Source organism: Crocuta crocuta, unplaced genomic scaffold (genome assembly GCF_008692635.1).
Source record: "Crocuta crocuta isolate KB4526 unplaced genomic scaffold, BGI_CrCroc_1.0 scaffold396, whole genome shotgun sequence".
Taxonomy (NCBI): Eukaryota; Metazoa; Chordata; class Mammalia; order Carnivora; family Hyaenidae; genus Crocuta; species Crocuta crocuta.
The window spans coordinates 321,442-343,887 of NW_027533259.1; the positions used below are offsets into that span (position 1 = coordinate 321,442).

The following is a 22,446-nucleotide window of genomic DNA, read 5'->3' on the forward strand; positions in this document are numbered from 1 at the left end:
GGGGGGGGGATGGGGGGAGTGGCTTTCCAAGCAAGGGGAAACATGTTCAGTGGTATGAAAAGTTGAAGCAGCATACCCCTGTTTGAGAACTTTAAGTAGCTGGAGTTGGCTGAAATGGTACTCGGGAGGGTGTGGTTTTAGATGATTCTGAAAGGTTTATAGGGTTTGCAGAGTTAGGAGTTTATCCTGTGGGCCAATCCTATAGGCTAATCTTATAAGGGTTAACCTTTGATGATCTGGGTCCTTTATTTAGGAAAATGAATATTTGCAGGGTACAGAATTTGGAGATATTTATTGGATAGCTTCCATTTAAGCCCAGAATTCCTACCATTTGGAGGGGGTCTCATCATTGAAGGGTTGTAAACAAGTGAATAATATAATTAGATTTGCTTTTTAGAAATTCTCATTTGTCAGTAATATAGAAGATGGATTAGAAAGGTAATTGAAGGGAGACATTAAAATGTTATTTGTTTTTTATTTTGATATATATAGAGAGAGACAGAGCATGAGCAGGGGAGGGGGAGAGATAGACACACGCTGAATCTGAAGCAGGCTCCAGGCTCTGAGCTGTCAGCACAGAGCCCGATGTGGGGCTCGAAATCAAAATTATGAGATCATGACCTGAGCTGAAGTCAGACGCTTAACCGACTTAGCTACCCAAGCGTCCCTAAAATGTATTTGGAGGGAGGGTGAAGAAGAGGGAGAACTCTAAGATAACAGCCACATTTCTGACACAGTTGGTAGCGGTACCTCTGTCTAAGATAGATCACTAAGGAAAAGGAGCAAATTTTTGGTTGAGCTCAGTACAGTTTGGGATGTATTGAGTTTGTGGTTTCTAAATTATACAAAGGAGGTATCCTTCAGGCAGTTGGCTATATGGATATACAGTTTGAAAGATAAGAATGGGCTGGAGATTCAACAGGTATCTGCCAGCAAGGAAGAGAAGAAATGGTTAAGAAGATGGAGAAAAATAACATCTTGGCATCAATGTTAGAAGAAAAGAGTACTATTCTAACCATATCAAGAGGTGCAAGAAAGAGGTTAAGTAAAATATGGACTAAAATGCATACTTTGGTTTTGGTAAGCAGGAGGCTGTTGGTGGCTTTATAAGAGCGGTGCCAGTAAATTCAGAAACCAGATGGTACTAGGCCATATGGGTATATAGTAAGAAAGTGAAGACAGCGAAAGTAAACCACTATTCGACCTTGAAGGTGAAGAGATGTGGTGGTAACCCATTCTAAAGATGGGAAAGAATGAATGTGTTTGTGGGTTTGAGAGAAGACGCTTGTGAATAGAATTGTTGGCGCTTAAAAACAGAGGCAGAGGGGGAATGAATGATAAAAGAAGGTTCTAAAGAAGGGCCCATAGTAGGAATTTTTAAATCTGTTTTGAATTAATTGTTCAGTTTCATAAAGCATTGATTGAAGTGTGGCTGGTTACCTCTAAAAGCAGTCAATAAATAACAATTATAAACAAATCTAAAGTTTAGAGAATGGTTGCTTTCCATCCATATGACTAAAAGCTTCCATCCATATGACTAAAAGAATAATTCCCTAAATTAGCTTATCTCTAGCAAGGTTCTAGAAGATGTTAAACTAAGGAATAACCTGATAATACGTAACTTTCAAGGGGTTAGATGCTCAGTAAATATTTACTGACAGAATAAAAATAAAATTACCAGAGCAGAAGCATTTGCACTTTGTTTCTAAACTGCAGCCACCATGTTATATTCCTTCTGTTCCCTCTTTTAAAATCTACCCCTGGCATCTAGTAACAGTGACCAGCAATGTCATTGTAGTTCCCTTCGTGTAATAAGTACTCAGCAAAAGTTGTATTTTTGTTGCGCTTATCTGGAAAGAGCAATACTTCATAGGGCTATTGGAACGATTGAATTAATAAATACGTGAATGATTATAATGTACTTGAACAGTTCTTAGTGGGTTTCTCAGGACTGAGATGCTGTGTTTCTAAGAAGACTAGACCGCGACAGTGGGTAGAATTGAGGCCCATATGTCAGACATACATATTTCCTGGTCCTTCAAGATCACTAAATTCTCTATTACATATTTTAACTTTTTAATGTTTATTTATTTTTGAGAGAGAGAAAGAGAACATAAGTGCAGGAGGGACAGAGAGAGGGAGACAGAGAATCCAAAGCAAACTCCAGGCTCCAAGCTCTCAGCAGAGAGCCTGACTCAGGGGCTCAAACTCACAAACTGAGATCATGACCTGAGCCGAAGTCGGACGCTTAACCGACTAAGCCAACCATATTTGAAACTTTAGAAACAACATATTATATGCTTTTCATTTGTCTGCTTGCTTTCCTGCCTTTAGAACCCTATCAAGGTGTCAATAAAAAATTTAGGTAAGAATAAATGCCCCATGTGTAGAACACATAAGTAAAGTCGAAGATTAATTTTATCTAAGCAGCTTTTTTAAGTATTTAGTATTTCTCTGGTAAATTTTAATTTGGCTCTTACTTTAAAGTCGTTTATCCCTAATATTTAGGTAAAAGGTTTTCATTGAGATGATTTTATCTTTTTAAAATATTAAACACTGTGTTTTGGACTTTGTTGCTACTATCTTGCATAGGTGGACACTGAACAAATATTTAGCTCTTAATGAATCTAAGTAATGTACTTTCTTAATTCACACACACAAAATTGTAGAAGAGACACTGGGGAATATATAAGGAATTATACACTAAGTTGAATTTTAGAGTTATTGACCATCTCTGAATATTTTTGTCTGTGCTGGTCAATTATATTCTCAACATTAGCAGATGTTTATTGAGTATAGATATATGTGCCAGGGCTTTACCTGTATTTTCTCATTTAATCTTCTGATAACCTGTGACAGTTGTTATCTCCATATTAGAGAAATGAAGTAACCTAGAGAAATTAAGTAACTTTTACCCAGTTTCCCATGATTATGATTTTTCTATCCAGGACTCTAACAATCTGTTCTTAGTCATTTCAATAACTTACCTTAGTGTTTCTTACTGGTCTTTTAATAAATTAACAAAAGGATTACCAAAAATTTCAGGCTTAAAAAACAAAAGCCTAAGTTATCTTCAGTTAATATTTTTCTTGTTTGTTAGATGCATGTGTAAGGTCTTAGGAGTTAAAGTAGGATGTTCTTGATCTTTTATCAAGTTTGGATTTTTTTTTTCTGATTTAATATATGCAGTTAATGAGCAAACTCAAAAGACACTTAAAAACATCACTTTGGGACAAATTATGAGCCAAGAAAATTAGGCTGAAAGTAAATACGAAAATCTGTAATTCTTTAAGTTGCATATATCAATTTGTTTAAACAACAAACTTTCAAATACGCACAATAGTTTATATAAAATACTTAGAATTTAGCCATCCTAAGTAAATTTAAAATTTTTGCAAACAGTGGCCATGTTTTATCCTAACTTTGTGGTTCAGAAATAGCACAGAGGAGCACCCTAGAAAATACAAATTACTTGAATTGCACAGTTTGGGAGACAGGGCATATATAGACTGCTGTTTCATCTGTTTGCTTAATTTTTACATTTTTGGGCTATCCATGTCAGGAAACTTTTTCCTAGCCCTATTTTTGTTCATTCCCCTTTGCCCCCACTATGGAAAGGGAAAAAGGATTTCGATTAGCATTTTATGCCCACTAGGACTCTCTGCACTTAAAGATTGTTCATAGATTTATGGACTCACCCCTATGACTTTGTTCTGTTTGTTCTGTTTGTTCTACCTGATTCTCACTTATTTTCCGTGAGCATCCTTGAAGGGTAGATCGAATGTCATTGTCAGAGACAATGTACATATACTGTGCTTTGAGAACAAACACACATAACGCTTTCACTCCACACATACAAATAGCACTCTCTGCTAAAACATAAAAGGAGAAATTAAGAGAACAGAGCAGTCCTCTAATACAATGGTTCTCATATACTTTGGTCTCAGAACCCCTTTATACTCCTAAATATTGAGGATCTCAAAGCGCTTTTGTATCTATTGATATTTACGACATCACAAATTTAAGCAGAGGCTTTTAAGGGAACATTTATTTTAAAACACAAAAATAAGTCACTTGAAAGCTTGAATTACACCAATGGCAACAAATATTATCAGTTTTCCTTAAAGTAAAAGGCTCACTTCATTCATTTTTGAGAAAAATAGCTGCCAGATACAATGTCTGAATGACTTTTTTTTGTCTTTCAAGTAAAAATAATATTTCATGAAAAAAAAACCAACTAGTTCAACATATAACTCAGTTATTTAAATGCTTTCCTTGGAGACAACCATTATGTGCAGTTAAAGTATTTGCACATCCTATTTCATCAAACAGAATATTAGGACTAAAGGTTGGTGAGGATTTAATCAAAATCATAATTTTTGCTGCTTCATCCAAGACATTCTTAAGTAAAACTGGCTTTCTTTTTTCCCTGCAAGCTCATGGCAATGAAAGATAATTTCAACATATAATAGTTAAGAGTTAGCAAAAAGACTTGTGTTTATTTCACCAAGAGCTCCAGTTTACTTCTCATGATTCAAATTCTTAAGGGTTATGGAACTGTACTGGCAGGCTGTTTAGAACTTTGTATGATTGTACTTTACAAGAAGAGGGGCATCTTAGAAGAGTGTAACTGACTTCAGTGCAGTGGGAATAAACTGAAATGACAGCATCAATAACCAGACTTTTAAAAAATCAATATTTTTAGTAAATGCATCAAGACTTTAACTCATAAAAATCAATGCTTTGGCACTAGGCATCTAATCGTACTGATTGTAAAGGCAAACATGGTATAAATGCCCATATACAATATACTTGTAGGTCTAATTTTTTCTTTTTTTAGTTTCATTTCTGAGAACTTCAGTTATATCATTTTCCTAGACTGAACTTTGGACAGAAAGAAGTTTAAGTAGGTGACATCAGATTAATGATGAACCAGATAGCAGTCAGGACCCTACAACTGGAAATTTGTGAAAGACACCCACCCATTCATAGATGAGAACCAGTGTTCCCAATTGAAGCCTCAGTGAGCTGAGCAAGGTCTAGAAATACGTCTAGGACTGGCACTCTGCCTGCAGGCTAAATAACTCCTTGAAAATACCAGGGGTCTCTAAACTTTTTTTTTATCATGAATTCCTGTCAGTGTAAAATTTTGTACATGGAGCCCGAGTATGCATCAATAACTTCGGTGCATATTTTACTCTGTCAGTGTCTGAAGGCCTATTATATACTTGGGGTAAATTTCATTCATATTTTTAAATCCTTGTTTTGGATACTTTTGTGGTTGTGTGTGTGTGTGTGTGTAGTAATCTTGTGATCTGATTAAGTACAATCTGTTTTTGCCTTGGAACGTTGCTGATGAATATAGCTCATCCTAGGGGGTTAATGCTTTTATTTTCTCTTTCGGACATGAGTTTTTGTATTATTAGTCTGTAATTTATATGAAGACATTTTTAAGCTACTACTGGTCTGTTTTGTGAAGGTTGATTTGGTTAAAACTGGATAATGTATTCCATAAATGCACTTAGCCAGGTATACTCACATGGTGATACGGGAACACTAGAAGGGAAGTGAAGGCATCACCATCCTTGCATGGCGAGACTCCTCTCACCTTTGGGATACCTAACACACTGTAGTGGCATGTGACTCGGACCTACAGATCCAGCATGGGCTTCAGGGGTATATTAATTTCAATACAACTGTAATTCCTTGTTTAAGTCTAAAAGTAAATATAAGTAGAAGTTCAAATATTTTCTTCTGGTATACCGATTAATTGACTACTGCAGTCTATTTTGGAGAGTTCTATTCTAGAGAACCAGGCTGAAATGTTAACTCCAAAGTTACAAACCTCAAAATGAGTCAAGCATCTGCCATATGTCTAGTACTGGTCTGGTGGGCAGAAAATTAAGTGGGACTGTTTCTTTGGCAGTTTGGGGCTGTCATGAATATGGAGCCTTTTGACCTGAAGAGAGGCTTACTGTCATCCTGTCCCTAGATTCTTATTAGTTACTTTATAGATAGAATTTCATGTTAGCAGTTTTAGCCATGCTTCATGGGATCGAGGGGAATGGGAAAATGAGTTTCGTGAGTAGCAAGGAGGTAGAAGTCAGCATTCCAGTACCCCTCGTTTGGACTAGGAGTGCAGACTGAGGTGCACATGGGAACCAGCCTTCCAGAAGGAGTGAGTGAAACAAGCTGTCTGGAGGAACACAACAGTATAAGCTCATTGATCCTGGTAACTGACATGCGTCCTGAGGATTGTTGGGACAGCAGAGAGTGGCAGTAGCCCAGAAAAAAACACAGGTTCTACGAGTCATCTGTCACTCAGTGCCACGCGGTTGTTCCTTTATGGGAATATGGGTCTGATGCTGCCATATTTTCAGTTTCCCCACAGTAAGGAAAAGCACGAAATCCACATTTTTCTGTGCGGCATGCTGATATTAAAATACAACAAATTCACTTCTTTTATGAATCTGAGAAGATGACACAGGTAGTATCTGCAGGCCAGGTTTCATCGTGGGCTGCCAGTGTATAATTTTGAATCTAAATCATAACAACACTAGAATATAGGGAGAAGTGAGATAGTCATATAATTTACCCTCAGGTTGTTTTATACTTCATCTAATAAACAGTGTGTATCTTGTCCTTTTGTTCCTTATAAGATAAAGACAAGAATTGCAAACATGTCATTTATTTATCCTTATAACAAAAGGACAGCTTTGAAATGATAGTTATGTAAGACTTGAAATGTTTTATTTGTAGATTATTGGAAATCGATTTTTTTCTTTAAGCAGTTATTAATTGAGCGTGTGCTATGTGCCAGACCTTCTGCTGGGTAGGCACTGAGAATCTGAGTTTTTAAATAAGGAAAAGTGCCTATAGAAGAGTTAATGTACCCAAGTCTATGGCAGCCCAGGAGACTGAATAGTTCTACAATAAGAAATCAGGTAGGGCTTTAAAGGTGAGCTTGTCAGAGAACGGGTTGAGGGGTGGGATAGTTCCTGGCAGAAGAAATAAATACGCTGGTGACATAAGTACATGATGGGTTTCAGGGGCGGCAGTAGTACACTTGAAGTCGTACAGTACCTGGCAGGGAAATAGAGCATATAAATCTAGAAAGGTAAGGTGGAGGCTGCCTCAGCCATGCCTCTTAGGCCAAATTAAGAAGCTTGGGCTTTTTTCTTTTCTTAAATTTAGTTCTGGAAAGCCATTAAGGAAATCTCTATTTTTTTAAAATGTTTGTTTATTTTTGAGAGACAGAGAAACAGCATGAGCGAGGGAGGGGCAGAATGAGAGGGAGAATCTGAAGCAGGCTCCAGGTTCTGAGTTGTCAGCACAGAGTTGGGGCTTGAACTCACGAACTGTGAGATCATGACCTGAGCCGAAGGTGGATGCTTAACCGACTGAGCCACCCAGGTGCCCCAAGGAAATCCCTTTAAACAGGGGAGTAATGTGACCAGATCTTTATTTCAGATCAGTGTGACATTGCTCTAAAGCAAGTGTCCAATAGAAGCACAGTACAAACTACAAATGCAAGCCACATAATAATTTTAACTGTTATGCTAGCCACACTAAAACAGTGAAAAGAAACAGGTAAAATTAATTTTAATAATCTATATTATTTATAAATCAAAATATTATTTCAGTAATCAACATAAACAATTATTGATGAAATAGTTTACATTTTTATACTAAATCTTTGTAATTCATTGTCTGATTTACACTTACAGCTATCTTAATTGGACAAGCCCTTTTTTGTTTTTTATTTACTTATTTTAAGTTTATTATTTGTTTTGAGAGAGAGAGAGCACGCGAGCTGGGCTGGGTCACAGGTAGAGGGAGAGAGGGAGAATCCCAAGGAGGCTCCACACTGTCAGCACAGAGCCTGATGCAGGGCTCAAACTCAGGAACCGTGAGATCATGACCTGAGCTGAAATCAAGAGTCAGACGCTTCACTGACCAAGCCGCCCCCAAACAAGCCATTTTTAAAGTGCTCGAGGGCCACATGAGCCCATGCTACACAGAAGAGATTAGAAATGAGAGGAAGAGTCTGTTGGGTTAGTCTCTGTGAAAAATGGTGAGGGCCTGAACAAAAATAGTGACAAGAATGGTGTAGACAAATAACGAAAGCTTTTAAAAGAATGGCATCATGCTGTATGACGTCTTAGGCAATTTACCCCCCTCCTCTCCCCCGCCCTCAGCATTAGGTTTCTAGGATTCATCCATATTGACATGGGCAGCTATAGTTCATATATTTTTATTGCTATTAAATGTCCCATTGTAACTGTTGACTATTTTATCCATTTTCTGTTGCTTCCACTCGATATATTTTGATATGTAAGCAGCGTCACTGTGAACATTCTTATGCATGTTCTATAGTACACATGGGTTCGAATGTCTCTTAGAGCCCTATACTAGTTGATCCTAGTCTTTTGTGACATTATTGCAAATACTTTCACCTGGTGTGTAGCTTGTTTTACATTCAAAGCTTTTGATTTCAAAAATTTTCTTTTTCTATAGTTGAATTTAACAATCTTTTATGGTTAGTGTGGGTTTTTTCATCTTAAATTTTTTTTCTCTCTGGTCACAGATTTTCTTTTATATTATCTTTAAAATTTTTTTATGGCAATTTTACATTTTACATTTGTCTTTAGCCCATCTGGACCATTTATTGAAGTCCTCCTTTGTAGGAGTTATCTCTTGCTACCCATCATAGCACTTAAAACAGCAGACATGTATTATCTCATAATTTCTGTGGGTCAGGAATCTGAAAGTGGCTTAGTCTGGGGGTTTCCAGCTCTGGGTCTCCCAGGTTGCAATCGGCTGTTGGCTAGGATTGAGTTATCTCAAGTGTCCAGTGCACTCACATGGCTGTTGGCAGGCCTCAGATGAGACACTTCCAGGGTCACTTACCTGATTGCTGATTGTCCTTGGTTCCTCATCACAAGAGTCTCTAAGTTGCCTAAGAATCCTCCAAGCATGGCAGCTGGCTTTCCCCAGAGCCGATGATTCAAGAGAGTGAGAACGGAAGACAGAAATTGCAGGCTCTTTATTACCTACCATTCTATTACCTGACATCCCATTCCTTCTACCATATTCAGTTTACTAGAAGCAAGTTACTATGTCCAGTCCACACTTAAAGGGAAGAAAATTAATCTTTACCACTTGAGGGAGTTTGTGGATGTAACTTTAAAACCACCATCCTCCTTTCCTTGGTGATCTGCACTGCCAGCTTTGTTAGATATAATTTATCTAGTTACACACAGGTCTCTTTCTGGCCTCTTTATTGTTGGTTATTTATTATTGGTTAATTTTGTATATCCTGTTTCTTTTTTATAATCCTAAATGGTTATATGCCCTGTTTTCTGGTCTTCTGTTTTGAGTCTGTATTCGTGTACATTTATGTGTAGAGAGTATCCATTTTTCTGTCTTCACCTGTGTATTCTTAACTGAAGACTTAAAGCTCTATGCTGGACATTACCTCAGACTTTCCCTATCTGTAACCAGACTTCTTTTCATGTATCATTTTTACAGAAAAAAAAAACAAACAAAAAACGTCTTGATAGTTATGATCTTGGTTATGGCCTGATTGAAGGTCCTGTGTTAATCCATGTGGGACATTATATCAATGTTTAACAGTGTAGGCTCCTGCACTGAATTTTATCTGTTTGCTAGAGTGTGACCTTGAGTAAAACAAAATCCCTGCCCTCTTTGAGTTTATCTTCTAGTGATAAATGGACAGATACTAAAGTACCATCAGCCAATGGTAATTACAGTGGCAGAAAAATAGAGCAGCGTGAATAAAGGGAATAAGTATTGTGGGGTTGGGGGATTCTCTTTAATATAGTGTGGTTAGGTAAGACGTCTCAAATAAAGTCATATCAGAACCCAAGGCTGTCAGTAGGACATGAACCATATATTCCAGGCAGAGAGAATAGCCAGTGCAAAGACTCTGTAAGGGTTTACCCCTTATTGTTAAGGAATAGCACTGAGACCATTTTGTGTAGACAGATTTGGCAAGGAGGAAAGTAGCAACATGTGATCAGAATTAAGGGAGGAAAGGATCTCGTAGACCATTAAATGAATTTTGGTTTTTATTCAGCGAGAACTCAGAAGCCACTGGAGAGTTTTGAACAAAGGATAGTTTTCTGCCTTGTATTTTTAAAAGCTTACCCTGGTTGATATATTGACAGTAGACTGAAGGAGAGACCAGGACAGAAGCAAGAGGATTATTTAGAAGGCTGTTAGAGTATAATTCAGGCAAGAGGTAATAACAGTGGTTTAGTTTAGGTCAGGATGCTGTGATCAGATTCCAAATATGTTTTTTAAATAGAGCCATCAGAATTTGCTGATGGATTGAACTTTTGGCCACTACACCATATATGGGTTATTTGTTTGTTTTGTAGAAAATTTAGAAGATGTAAACAGAAAAAGGAATTATCTTCTCTTCAGAAGTGACCACTTCTGGGGTCCCTGGGTGGCTCAGTCAGTTAAACATCCAACTTCGGCTCAGGTCATGATCTCACGGTCTTGGGTTCGAGCTTTGTGTACGGCTCTGTGCTGACAGCTCAGAGCGGAGCCTGCTTCGGATTCTGTCTCCCTCTATCTGCCCCTACCCAACTTGTACTCTGTCTCTTTGTCTCTCAAAAATGAATAAATGTTAAAAAAATTTTTTTTTAAAGAAGTAAAATTTGATGTATGTTTTTGTATGCATAATATGCATAGGTGTAGACATATGCACAGTGCATGTGTAAACAAACTTTTTGGGCTCAAATTTACCACCCCAAGATCAAGAGTCACATGCTTTACCAACTGAACCAGGCACCCCATAAAATACTATATATGTAATGATTATTTTTCAGTATCATTGAATATTCTCCAACATTATAATGACTGCATAATGTTCTATCTTGTGAATGAATTATGGTTTATTTGGTTCCATATCAATATTTAGGATGCTTCCAGTTTTTTCCTGTTATGTACAGCACTTGAGAGGCATCATTACATTCTTGTAAATATATGCATGATCAGGAAAACAAATTTCCAAGTTTTTTTGAGACCTGGAAATACTAAAAAATGAGGTCATACAAGCTCATGAAATAACATCTCCTCCATGTTTACCAGTCTCTTGGCTTTATAGTTACTGTTAGGTTCCAAATAAAAATGCCTCCAATTCACCCCTTTTGATTTTGATTCTAAAATAGGACTTCCTCTGAATTTCATACAAATGGTTAGTAGGTACACTGAAGTAGGAGCAAAAGAATTACATGGGCTGGTATACTAACTTCTTGTTGACAGTTGCAAATCAATTTTTTAAATGTTTTTCACCGTCTACATTTAATTTGTAATGAGGAATTTCTGGAATGTTAGTGAGCCAGTTTCTAATAATCAACATATTTAAAGTTTTAATGCCCCATGTTTTGGGTACAGTAATGCTTCTTCCCCTTTTTTTGGTCTCACTTTGTATAGATTGCTTCTATCTTTGCTTTTGCCACCTGTGGAGGTTTTAAGGGCAAAACAGAAATTCAAGTGACTTGTTCTAAACCTAATGAAACGAAAACGATCACAGCTGCTTTTGGCTATCCATTCAGGTAAGCTATTTGTTTTTATGGTTAACAGCTTTTTTTACTTTCCTGTTGCCTCTTTAAGATTTTCAGCAATTTATTGATCTTGGGACATACACAACTTGAAATTGCACACCTGCTTCATTTGTGAGTGATCATTGCTACTCAGACTGAGGTACATAGACCAGTGCCTGTCTGCAAACTGTGTTCCTGGCCTATGATAAAGTGTAGAAAATGAGAGTAAGCATTTAGAAACCTTTATATGGCCTTCCCTTGACCTTTTTATTCTATCATCCCATGGTAGATTACTCCATCACCTTATTGTGAGAATCCATGATGCAGAAGGAAACACAACTTAAGAAAATTCTGAATTTTTCATGTATTTGCAATTACTAAATAATAGTGTTCTTTATATAGTTTAAGACATGTATTCAATGTAAAGTGAGGAGTTTCTATGTTTATTTTCTTACTCCTAGAGTAAAATGAATATTTTGTTGTGAATTCTTCTGTTTAAAGTGTTTATTGAATATGTCTTGTATTTAAACCATGGTATAAACCTTTTCCACCTACTACTTAACTTGACCTTTCTAAGACTCAAAATGTCTATCCATTTAGTTGGAATTTTACCTTGTAAGGTTGTTTTGATGATTAAATAAACCCTTACACTGAAAATATGTCAAATAGCAAGGGCTTGGTCATCAGTCATTGCCTCTCCACCTCCCAACCCTTCTCTTATAAAGTTCCTATACGAGGAACGGTTACGGCATCTTCAGTGATAGATGCTTTTGCAGTTTATAGATAAGGAGATGTAAAAACCATGTAAAGTTAGCAGCTAATTAATCTAGGGTTAAAATGTGAATCATAACCCGCTTCCAGTTATACAGACTCAGCCTCCTACAGTGGTGCATCATGTCTCCAATTGCAAACTGTTTTATATCAGCTCTCTTAATCTGCTAAATTTCTATTGCAGGAAGATAGCACTGAGTTCAAAAGTGCTTAATTCAGTCTATATTCAATCTAACATAAACCAATGACCAGGTATAATTTATAATTTAGGTACATTTCTTAGGAAGTTTTTAACTTAAATATTTGATTTCCCCCTCTTCTTCCCCAAAGGAAAATAATATTTTTGCAATACATTTTGAGAGTGTTTTTTGAAATGTCATTTCAGTATTCTACCTGTGTATTTCTATCTCTGTTGGGAGAGTCTGAGTAATTCACAAGTTTATTTGAGCCTTTTTTTAATAGGTTGAATGAAGCATCATTTCAGGGATATCCACATGCAAACGTGTGTGATGTAAATTGGAATAATTACGTCCTTATTGGAGATTACTCTTCTTCTGCGCAGTTCTACGTTACGTTTGCAGTCTTTGTCTTCCTGTACTGCCTAGCTGCCCTTCTGCTCTATGTTGGTTATACGAATCTGTATCGGGATAGTCGAAAACTTCCCATGATTGTAAGTAGTCACTTTATTTGTATACAAAAGTCATTTGTATAAGATAAGTATACATCATATTTGGAGTTAAATATAGATTTTCTTAACAATGGAAATGAAAGTTCTCGGCGTAACCCAGTTCAGCATATTTTGATCTGTGTTAACATGAGGTTAAGCTTTCTCTGGTTGTCACATTGAACACAACTCGTTGAGCCTATTTGCAGCACTTTCTCCATACCCCAGGGAATACAGAGGTCTGTTTGTTTCTAACTCTACTTTAACATGAAAGACCTCAAATATATAGAGCAGATTAGTTGCAAGTAGTAGAGAAATTAAGTAGAAAATTAATGCCTTTGATTTGAGGAATTGCTGACCGTACCAGTAGTCTCATGACTGTGTTCCTACTTCTTATTTTTTCCCTCTCTTCTCAGCAACCTCCCTTTATGCCTCTACAGTGTTTTATTGAACTTAATAGTCTATATCAGAAATTAGCAAACTGTGGCCCACAGCTAAATCTGACTTTTTTTTAATAAAGTTTTTTTGTAACACAGTCATACCCAAACATTTACATATTGTAACTGCTTTCATGTCACAGTGGCAGAGTTATGTAGTTGTGAGAGAAACCAAAAATATCTACTTTCTGGCCCATTTCAGGAAGAGATTGCTGACTCCTTGTCTGTATTCCTAAATTCCTTTAAAATCTGACCCAGATAATTCTCTAAGAATAGGGGATTCAGCAGTAGTGGTGTTCATGCTAATTTTGAATCTTGGAGATGGCAACAAATGCTTTGCATTTGGAGTCCTAACACCTTTTTTGGCTTCAGAGCCTACTGAGCTAGAAATAAAAATAGTGTCTGAAATTTAGGTAGTAGAATCTCTGGATTATTGGTGCAAATGCAGAGATAAGCCATAGTTTTAAGCTAGATGTCCACAACAAAAGGATAACTACCAAGTCAGTGTTAGTGTTATTTACTTGAACAGAGAACAGAGGCGTTTTTGTGATACTAGTCATTTTTATCTTGAGAAAACACTGTCATCTGCTAATTATTTGTGAAGCTACTTTGAGGGAAAGGCTGTTTGAGTAAAGAAATTATTGAATAAGATCACAGGTTTTATTTATTATTTATTTTTAATTTTTGCTGCCTGGATCATAAGAATACAAATGGTAAGTAAAGAATGAAACAGTTAAAATTCTTATTTATTTGGTTTCTTATATTTGAGAAGAGATTCTTAAACCTCACGTTGTTATAAAATTTCTTAGATATCTTTCAAAAAGATAGACATGAACTATTTTAATTTGCAGTGCTTAATCAACAGAAATTACATGTTAAGAATCTGTAACTTCCCGGGGCGCTGGGTGTCTCAGTTGGTTAAGTGTCCAACTCTTGGTTTTGGTTCAGGTCATGATCTTTTTCAAGACTTAAAAAGGAATTATGAAAGAGGCACCTGGGTGACTCGGTCATTTAAACATCAACTTCGGCTCAGGTCATGATCTCATGGTTTGTGAGTTCGATCCCTGCATCGGGCTCTGTGCTGACAGCTCAGAGCCTGGAGCCTGCTTCTGATTCTGTGCCTCCCTCTCTCTCAGCCCTTCCTCTGCTCATGCTCTATCTCTCCCTGCCTCTCAAAAATAAATAAACGTAATAAAAAAATGTTTTAAAGGAATTATGTTGATCATAGAGGTATTCTAATTTGTTAAAATTCTTTTTATTTTTTTTTAAAGTTTATTTATTTTGGGAGAGAGTAAGTGAGGGTGAGCAGGGGAAGGACAGAGAGAGAGAGGAAGGGAGAGAATCCCAAGCAGGCTCTGCATTGGGAGTGCAGAGCCCAACATAGGGCTCAATCTCATGAACTGTGAGCTGAAATCAATAGTCAGCTGCTTAACTGACTAAGCCACCAGACACCCTAGTTAAAATTAAGTCTTTTTTTTTTTTTTTTTTTGAGAGAGAGAGAGAGCACGCGTGTGCGAGCATGAGCTGGGGAGGAGCAGAGAGAGAAGAGAGAGAATCCCAAGCAGGCTCCACTCTGTCAGCACAGAGCCTGAAGTAGGGCTCAGTCTCACAAACCCTGAGATCACAACCTGAACTGAGATCAAGAGTCAAAGGCGTAACCAACTGAGCCACCCAGGCATCCCTAAAATTCTTTAAAATTAAAGACATTTCTTGCCATTTTGTCATTATTCCAACAAACTTTTAACGCTAGCAATGAGCGTTTTATTTTTCATGTCTTGTTACATGAGCTTTTAAAAATCACACTTTCTAAGACAGCATCCAAATTGATTTTTGTAGAGGGTCTTTCTAATAAAACAGTAAGACTGTGATCTAGTTGCATCATTCAGAAAGTCAGAAGTAATTTTTCATCTCCAAATGATCAATTAGTGGTCACAGAGAGATAATACAGAACTAGCTGTTCTAACTGGTTTGTTGTTGTTACTAAAATACATAAAGGATGCTTCTTGTCTGTAAAAATTCAAGCTTCTAAATTAAATTTTGACTTCTATTTTTAATTTAACCATATAAATAAAAAAGATTTTCTTGAGATAACCAAATTTAAAATATAACCAAATATAACATTAAGTTTTTTAAGTACTCTGCTAATGCGGACATGCTTTTTTGCCAATGTTCTCAATTCTCTGCGAAGGTATTTCTAGGGCCATATCAATTGGGACATTTAAAACCAGCTTTACTCCCCTTTTAAGTTAATGCAGCACTTTTTTGGTGTCAGCAGGATCTTAAGGGTTCTAGGCCATGCAGAGAAGCAGAAATAACAAAAAACGACCAAAGATAAAGTCTCCCAAATCCTAAAATTCTGGTATGAATCATAGCCTGACTTATTGGTGGGACCAAGGCTGCCACAGGCAGACCAGATGTGCATTGTAGATCTGCAGGTGCACCATTCAGGTGGATTGCATCCTAAAATCAGAGCCCTGAGAAGGACAGAGATTCTCTTCAGAGGCCCAGATTTCCCCCAATACGCCTACCCTGGGTTACTATGTGCATCATTTTCAGGAAAGTAACCTGCTTTTGAAATGTAGAATATCATGCCAGCAGCAAAGTAGATTTAAAGAGCATAATCAGGAAAAAAAAAAAAAATCAGTGTTAGGGCACCTGGTTGGCTCAGTCGGTTAAGCATCTGACTTCGGCTCAGGTCCTGATCTCATGGTTCGTGAGTTCAAACCCCGCATCCAGTTCTTTGCTGTCAGCATGGCTGGCTTGCTCTCAAAAATAACTAAACATTTAGAAAAGAAAAGAAAAAATCAGTGTGTCTTTTAATTAGGAATTTGGAAGGAAGAAATCTGGAAATCAAAAGAGGATTTGACATATATGGGTTAAAGCTATGAACTTTAGCCCAGAGAGAACTTGTTTAAGGTATGATAACCTTAGATTATTTATCAGTTCTCCAAAAGATATTGTATTTCTTTTTTTTTTTTTTTACAAATAGTTTATTGTCAAATTAGTTTCCACATAACACTCAGTGCTCATCCCCACAAGTATCCTCCTCCATGCCCATCCCCCCTCNAAAGGTATTGTATTTCTAGCAAGTGTTTAGAAGATGTCTATCTGGGGGGCATCTGGGGGACTCAGTCAGTTAAGCATCTGACTCGACTTCATCTCCAGTCCTGATCTTAACAGTGGTGAAATAGAGCCCCGTGTCAGGCTGTGAGCTGGGCATGGAGCCTGCTTAAGATTCTCTCTTTCCCTTTCCCTCTTTCTCTAAAAAAAAAAAAAAAAAAGTCTACCTGCAACAAAAGTAGAGCCAAGTGCAGAAGCAGAAAGGAGAGCACTCCCGCAGTGCAAAACCTTTAAGCTATGTTTCTTTTTTCTCTGATCTACATTTTTTCAAAAGAAGACCAGAAGCAGTGGAAAGCTCAAATGCAAAATGCAAATAAATACTTCCATCCTTGTAAGATTTAGTCATCATTTTTGGTTCTCCTATCACAAGGCATTTACTCCTTGCCGTCCTGACCTGGTGGATAGGCCATATATAGTACAGTCTCTATTTGTCCTAAGTGGTAACTAGTGTGTAGTCTAAATAAATGACTACAAGCTGGTTGGGAAAAGCAATTAAAAACGAATCAGATTGACTTGAAAACCAAAACACCTCTGTGGTGAGCTCTAGAACCCATATCTGCGCTTGCAGAAACCTTTGCTGCAGATGTGACAGAACTCGTAGCTTCGGGTGTACCCAGATGCTAAGAATATACAACATTTGAAAATACAGATTTTACATTATTCCACTTTGGTGGTTAATTTACAAGAAAACCTAACGAGAGGACTTAAGCTTTTTATTATACAAATGCATACTTTAAAAAAAATTCTGGGGGGGCCACTTGGGTGGCTCAGTCGGTTAAGCATCCGACTTCGGCTCAGGTCATGATCTCACATTTCGTGGGTTCGAGCCCCGCATCGGGCTCTGTGCTGACAGCCAGCTCAGAGTCTGGAGCCTGTTTCGGATTCTGTATCTCCCTCTCTCTCTCTGACCCTCCCCTGCTCATGCTGTCTCTCTCTCTCAGAAATAAATAAAACATAAAAAAAATTAAAAAAAAAAATTCTGGGGTGCCTGGGTGGCTTCCTCAGTAGAGCGTCCGACTTCAGCTAAGGTCATGATCTCGCAGATTTGGGGTTCAAGCCCCACGTTGGGCTCTGTGCCGGCAGCTAGCTCAGAGCCTGCTTTGGATTCTGTATCTCTCTCTCTGATCCTCCCCTGCTCACACTATTTCTCGCTTTCTCAGAAATAAATAAAACATTAAAGAAAAAAATTTTAAATTCTGTTGAGATATTTTGTAACCAATTCTAGTTGACAAAATTTTAGTTCTCCAGCGGAATAGATTAAGTAAAGAGAATACTTCTTTTTCCTTCTTCATCTTTTAGTTCAGCAAGAAACTCCAGTTAAAAACTTCAGTCCTATTTGAAATGTAATAAGTAGCAAAGACTTTAGTAGAAAATTACTAGTGAGAAAATGTCTTAAGAGATTTTTTTTTTGTGTCCTTAATAATGAGTATCCTTAAATTTTGGGGGTCATGAATTTTAAAAGATCAAGTCATCCTGGATATATGCTTTTTACCATTTCATTATCCAAATCATGAACAGCTAGATTTTTTTTTTTTAAGTTTTTAATTTTCATTCCAGTCTTGGAGAGCTAGGTTTAAGTGAAGTCAGAATTTTACCCACAGTAAGAGAAAAAAGCAGAGGAAGGCGAGAGACTTGAGAATGTGTGCAAGGGGTTGTAATGCGGGACTGTAGAATAGAAATTTAGGGGGAAATGAGAACATGAGTGAAATCGAGAGACAGTAAGAAAGTGGTGAAATCAGATTATAGCTCTCAGTGGGATCAAAGGATTTTTGCAGTTAGGGTGTTTGAGGGAGTGAGCTCGGAAGAGAGGTGATATTGGGAAGTGGGGCTCATGAAACTGAAACTATGGAGGGTTCCAGTTGTTGCTCAGACAGGGTCTGAGATGTGAGTGAGTGACTTGGTTAAGGTTGTGGTAAGGCTACATGCAACTGATTTTACTGTCAAAATCTTAGACTCCTGGGGTGCCTGGGTGGCTCGGTTGAGTGTCTGACTCCTGATTTCGGCTCAGCTTGTGATCCCAGAGTCCTGATCCCAGAGTTGTGGGATCAAGCCCCACATCAAGTTTCGTGCCGAGTGTGGAGCAAAGATGTCATGTGGGACATTTCTAGATACCATGTTCAATGTGATCTCAGTTCCTTCATCATGGATTTAAAGTTATTATTTTTAAATTAACTCTTCATTAACTCACACTTATTTTTGCTTTAGGACTTTGTTGTTACTCTTGTTGCCACTTTTCTGTGGTTGGTGAGCACTTCAGCCTGGGCTAAAGCTCTTACAGATATTAAAATAGCTACTGGTCACGGTATTGTCAAGGAACTTCAGCCTTGTAGCCCTCAAGAAGTGACCTGTTCCTTTGTCTCTGTTACTAGTATGGGATCCCTAAATGTGTCTGTGGTATGTATGCAGTATTTATAAGATATTTTCTTTCACTTAGAAAAATCTTACCAGTAGTATAAGAAAGCAATAGTTTTTAATAAATCTCTGGATGAATATATTGTTTTTATTTTTACTAAGCTCTCAGAATCCTGATTACCAGACAGTCTTTACCTTTGTTATCATGAAGAAAAGTTTGTTAAGAAAACTACTACTTGCTAAACAGGTTTAAACAAGATCATGATTGGGTCTTTTTCATTAAAATTGAGTAGGCAAGACTTCTACCTGAAAGGCACTAATAGTAGTCACTAACATTTATAAAAACTACGTGTCAAGCATTGTGCTAAGGGCGTTACATTCATCTTGTTTAAGTTACCCAATAATCCTAAGAGGAATGTGGGAGCTAGTATTATTATCTTCACTTTACAACTGGGAGAAAGGTAGCCCATATGTTAATTTGCCCAAGATGACACAACTGGTAAGCCAAGGTGTCGACCTCGACTGACTCTAGAGCCCATTCTCGAATTCACGTGTACTAGGTCTCTGAAAGTCATACTTTTATGGCTTCTTAAATGATCTTTAAAAATTGGTATATATAAATTTAAGTAATAGTCTGCTATCTTACTAAAATACAGATAAATGTATCACTAAATACAGTATCAATAGACTGTTTATATTATGTTTAAGGAAGTCCGTTTTTTCAGGAAAATACTTTTCCAGTGGATGAAGTCAGCCCTGCCTTATAAAGTAATTGGGCTGAGTTTTTGTATTATAACTGTGATTTAAAAGTCACTTGTTTGCATTTATATTGACCATGATCTGAGATGAACAGTTTCCAAAATGTTTTGTATGCAAATATGCAGAAAATACAAGGTATTAAGCCTTCAGTTATAAGATTCTACTCTCCAGCTCTTTACCCCACTCTTCCATCAGAAGTCACTATTATATTTATTTAAAAAAAAAAAAAGAAAAAAGGGTAGTTTCAGTTTATTCATCTCTTAGACTTTGATCTCATCAGATTTGTAACTGGGAAGACAATTCCCGTTACATTGACCACTAGGATGTGAAGTAAAGTTCTTGTGTGAGCGCTTTTCTCTTCTGGCTGCAGCTGTTGAAATAGGAGAGATAGTGGTAGTGGGAGAGAAACTAGGGACCTAGGAGACTCCCAGGGGCAGTTTATAACCAGTCAGTTGGAGAAAAGTGAAAGCCCCCAACGAAGGAAGCTCCTTCCTGCTCCTGTTCACCTTCCCTGGGAAGCCCTAAAGTCTGATTACAGAGTAGTAGTAGGAGGGTAAGACGTGTTTCTCTTAAATTTAATCCCATCTTTTTGGTAATGACAAGCATGCCAAGATAAGATTTCTTTTAGTCATAATTTTATAGGTTACAGATTGAGAGATTTTAGCTTGATTTCCTTGGGAATAGTCATTATGTATTCAGATTTGGCACAGAACTGGAAAATCTTCCTTTTTTTATTTTACTTTACCTATAGTTTAAATTGTAAATGAAATCATGGTATTCTGCCTAAAAATATTAAATATTCAAAATTAAATGGGTATAAATTTTTAAGGAGATACTAAATTTTCATGTTTATTTTTCTCTTCCTTAGATCTTTGGCTTTCTGAATATGATACTTTGGGGAGGAAATGCATGGTTTGTGTACAAGGAGACCAGTTTNGAGTGCACTGATTGTTATATTACAAAGAAACCTTCATCTTAAAGGCAGGAGCAGTACAAAATGGAATTGATTTCCAGAGTAGGAAATAGAATGTCATAATAATTTTGTTTAATGTTTGACAAGAGGGGCACTGGGCGGCTTGGTCGGTTGTTTCCGACTCTTGATTTTAGCTCAGGTCATGATCTCAGGGTTGTGAGATGGAGCCCTGCATAGAGCTCTGGGTGGGGCTTGGAGTCTGCTTAGGATTCTCTCTCTCCCTCTACCCTTCCCCTGCTCGTGCGCTCGCTCTCTCTCTTTCAAAAAAAAAAAAGATTAGCAAGAAATAAGAGACAAATATACTTTGGAGATCCTGGTTCTATCCTCTTTTCTTTCACTCTTATTTAAAAAATGCTCATTTGTAAATGTTAAGCTGATAAAATTTTTCTCATTGACCTTCCATTATTAGGCAGCAGATGTTCTTGATTAAGATTATATGCTCTGGAGTCAATCCGCCTGAATTTGAATGTTAGCATCACCACATACTAGCTAGTTAACTTGAGGCAAATTAGTTACCTCCTATGTGCCTCGATTTGCTTATCTGAAAACTGGGAATAAATACTGACCTCAAAGAGTGTTCTTGACGATGAAATGAGTGAGTAAATATAAAGTCCTTAGAACGGTGTTCAGCAGCAGGCACTTTATAAATGTTGGCTCTGATTACTAACTTTTGAAAGCATCTACTACAGAGATTCTTAACCTGTACTCCCTAGAGCTGGAGAGGGAAAGGTTGTGGGCTTGGGCAGAGAGGCAAGATAGGCTTCAGGATTACATAGGTCTCCCTTTATATTCCTCAAAGAGTCCTGGATGTTTGAGCATTTATTTTTCTGTTAGTGGTGGTTGTACATAAAGTTAATGACATTGAACGTTCATAGCTGTTGAGATTACAGTAAATCCAGAAAGGAGTCCATCCTGTTGCTTTTTCCCTTTCCAGTTTTGATTCTCATTTTGAGTTAACATCACAGGGTTAAGCAATGTGTAGGATGCTGTCCAGGACACAGGCTTTGGGGAGCCTGGCTGGCTCTGTCAGTGGGGCATGTGACTCTTGATCTCAGGGTTGTGGGCTGCAGCCTCATGTTGGAAATGGAGATTACTTAAAAATAAAACCTTTTAAAAAAAAAAGTAAAAGCTTTGACTTACTAGGTGATAGGACGCAGAGAATTATTTATAAACAGCATCATTGCTAATGTTTTCATGAATTGAGGTCATTTGGATATGGATACTCAAAGTAAGTTTTTACCTGCTGTAAATGTTAAGGGCAGTGTTGCTTGTTATGTGCTTTATGTTTTGCACTTAATTTAAAAATTTTTAACTACGTAGTATTTCAGATAGATAAGTATAAGAAATAAAATATAACTGGGTCACCCACCACTAGATTGAACAAATGCCAGCTAACATTTTGTTTTGTTTGTGTCAGATTTGTTTTGGTTTTGTCTTTTTAAGGAAATAAAACATTACAGATACAGCCTTTTCCTTACTGAAATATATATATATTTTTGCAACTTTCACTATCACAAGATAGCGCCAAAGTAAACATTTTTGTGAAATGTGTGAAGGCTTCTCTAAGACCTATCACTAGAAGTGGAACTCTTGGAATGTGAGATAATTCACATTTTGAACTGGAACTTAGGTATTACAAATTGGTCAGTAAAGTGCTTGTACTCGTTCAGTCTCCCACTAACAGTATGTGCACTCATGTAGTCTCCCCTCACAATATGTGAGAGTCTCTGTAGCCCCATATTCTTGCCACTCAATGTGGACCATTGCCAATCTGATGGGTTTGAAATAGTGTCT

The 22,446-nt window shown here is 37.3% G+C and overlaps 1 protein-coding gene across 1 annotated transcript in view; it reads left to right on the plus strand.

The window, feature by feature from the left end:
- Window positions 1-20,658, plus strand: part of SYPL1 (synaptophysin like 1) — a 22,880-nt gene extending 2,222 nt beyond the window's left edge. The window contains exons 3-6 of the mRNA XM_077746972.1: window positions 11,467-11,588; window positions 12,810-13,017; window positions 18,774-18,962; window positions 20,548-20,658. Coding sequence (XP_077603098.1) covers window positions 11,467-11,588; window positions 12,810-13,017; window positions 18,774-18,962; window positions 20,548-20,658 — 630 coding nt within the window. The remainder of the gene's footprint in view (window positions 1-11,466; window positions 11,589-12,809; window positions 13,018-18,773; window positions 18,963-20,547) is intronic.
- Window positions 20,659-22,446: the final 1,788 nt, after the last annotated feature.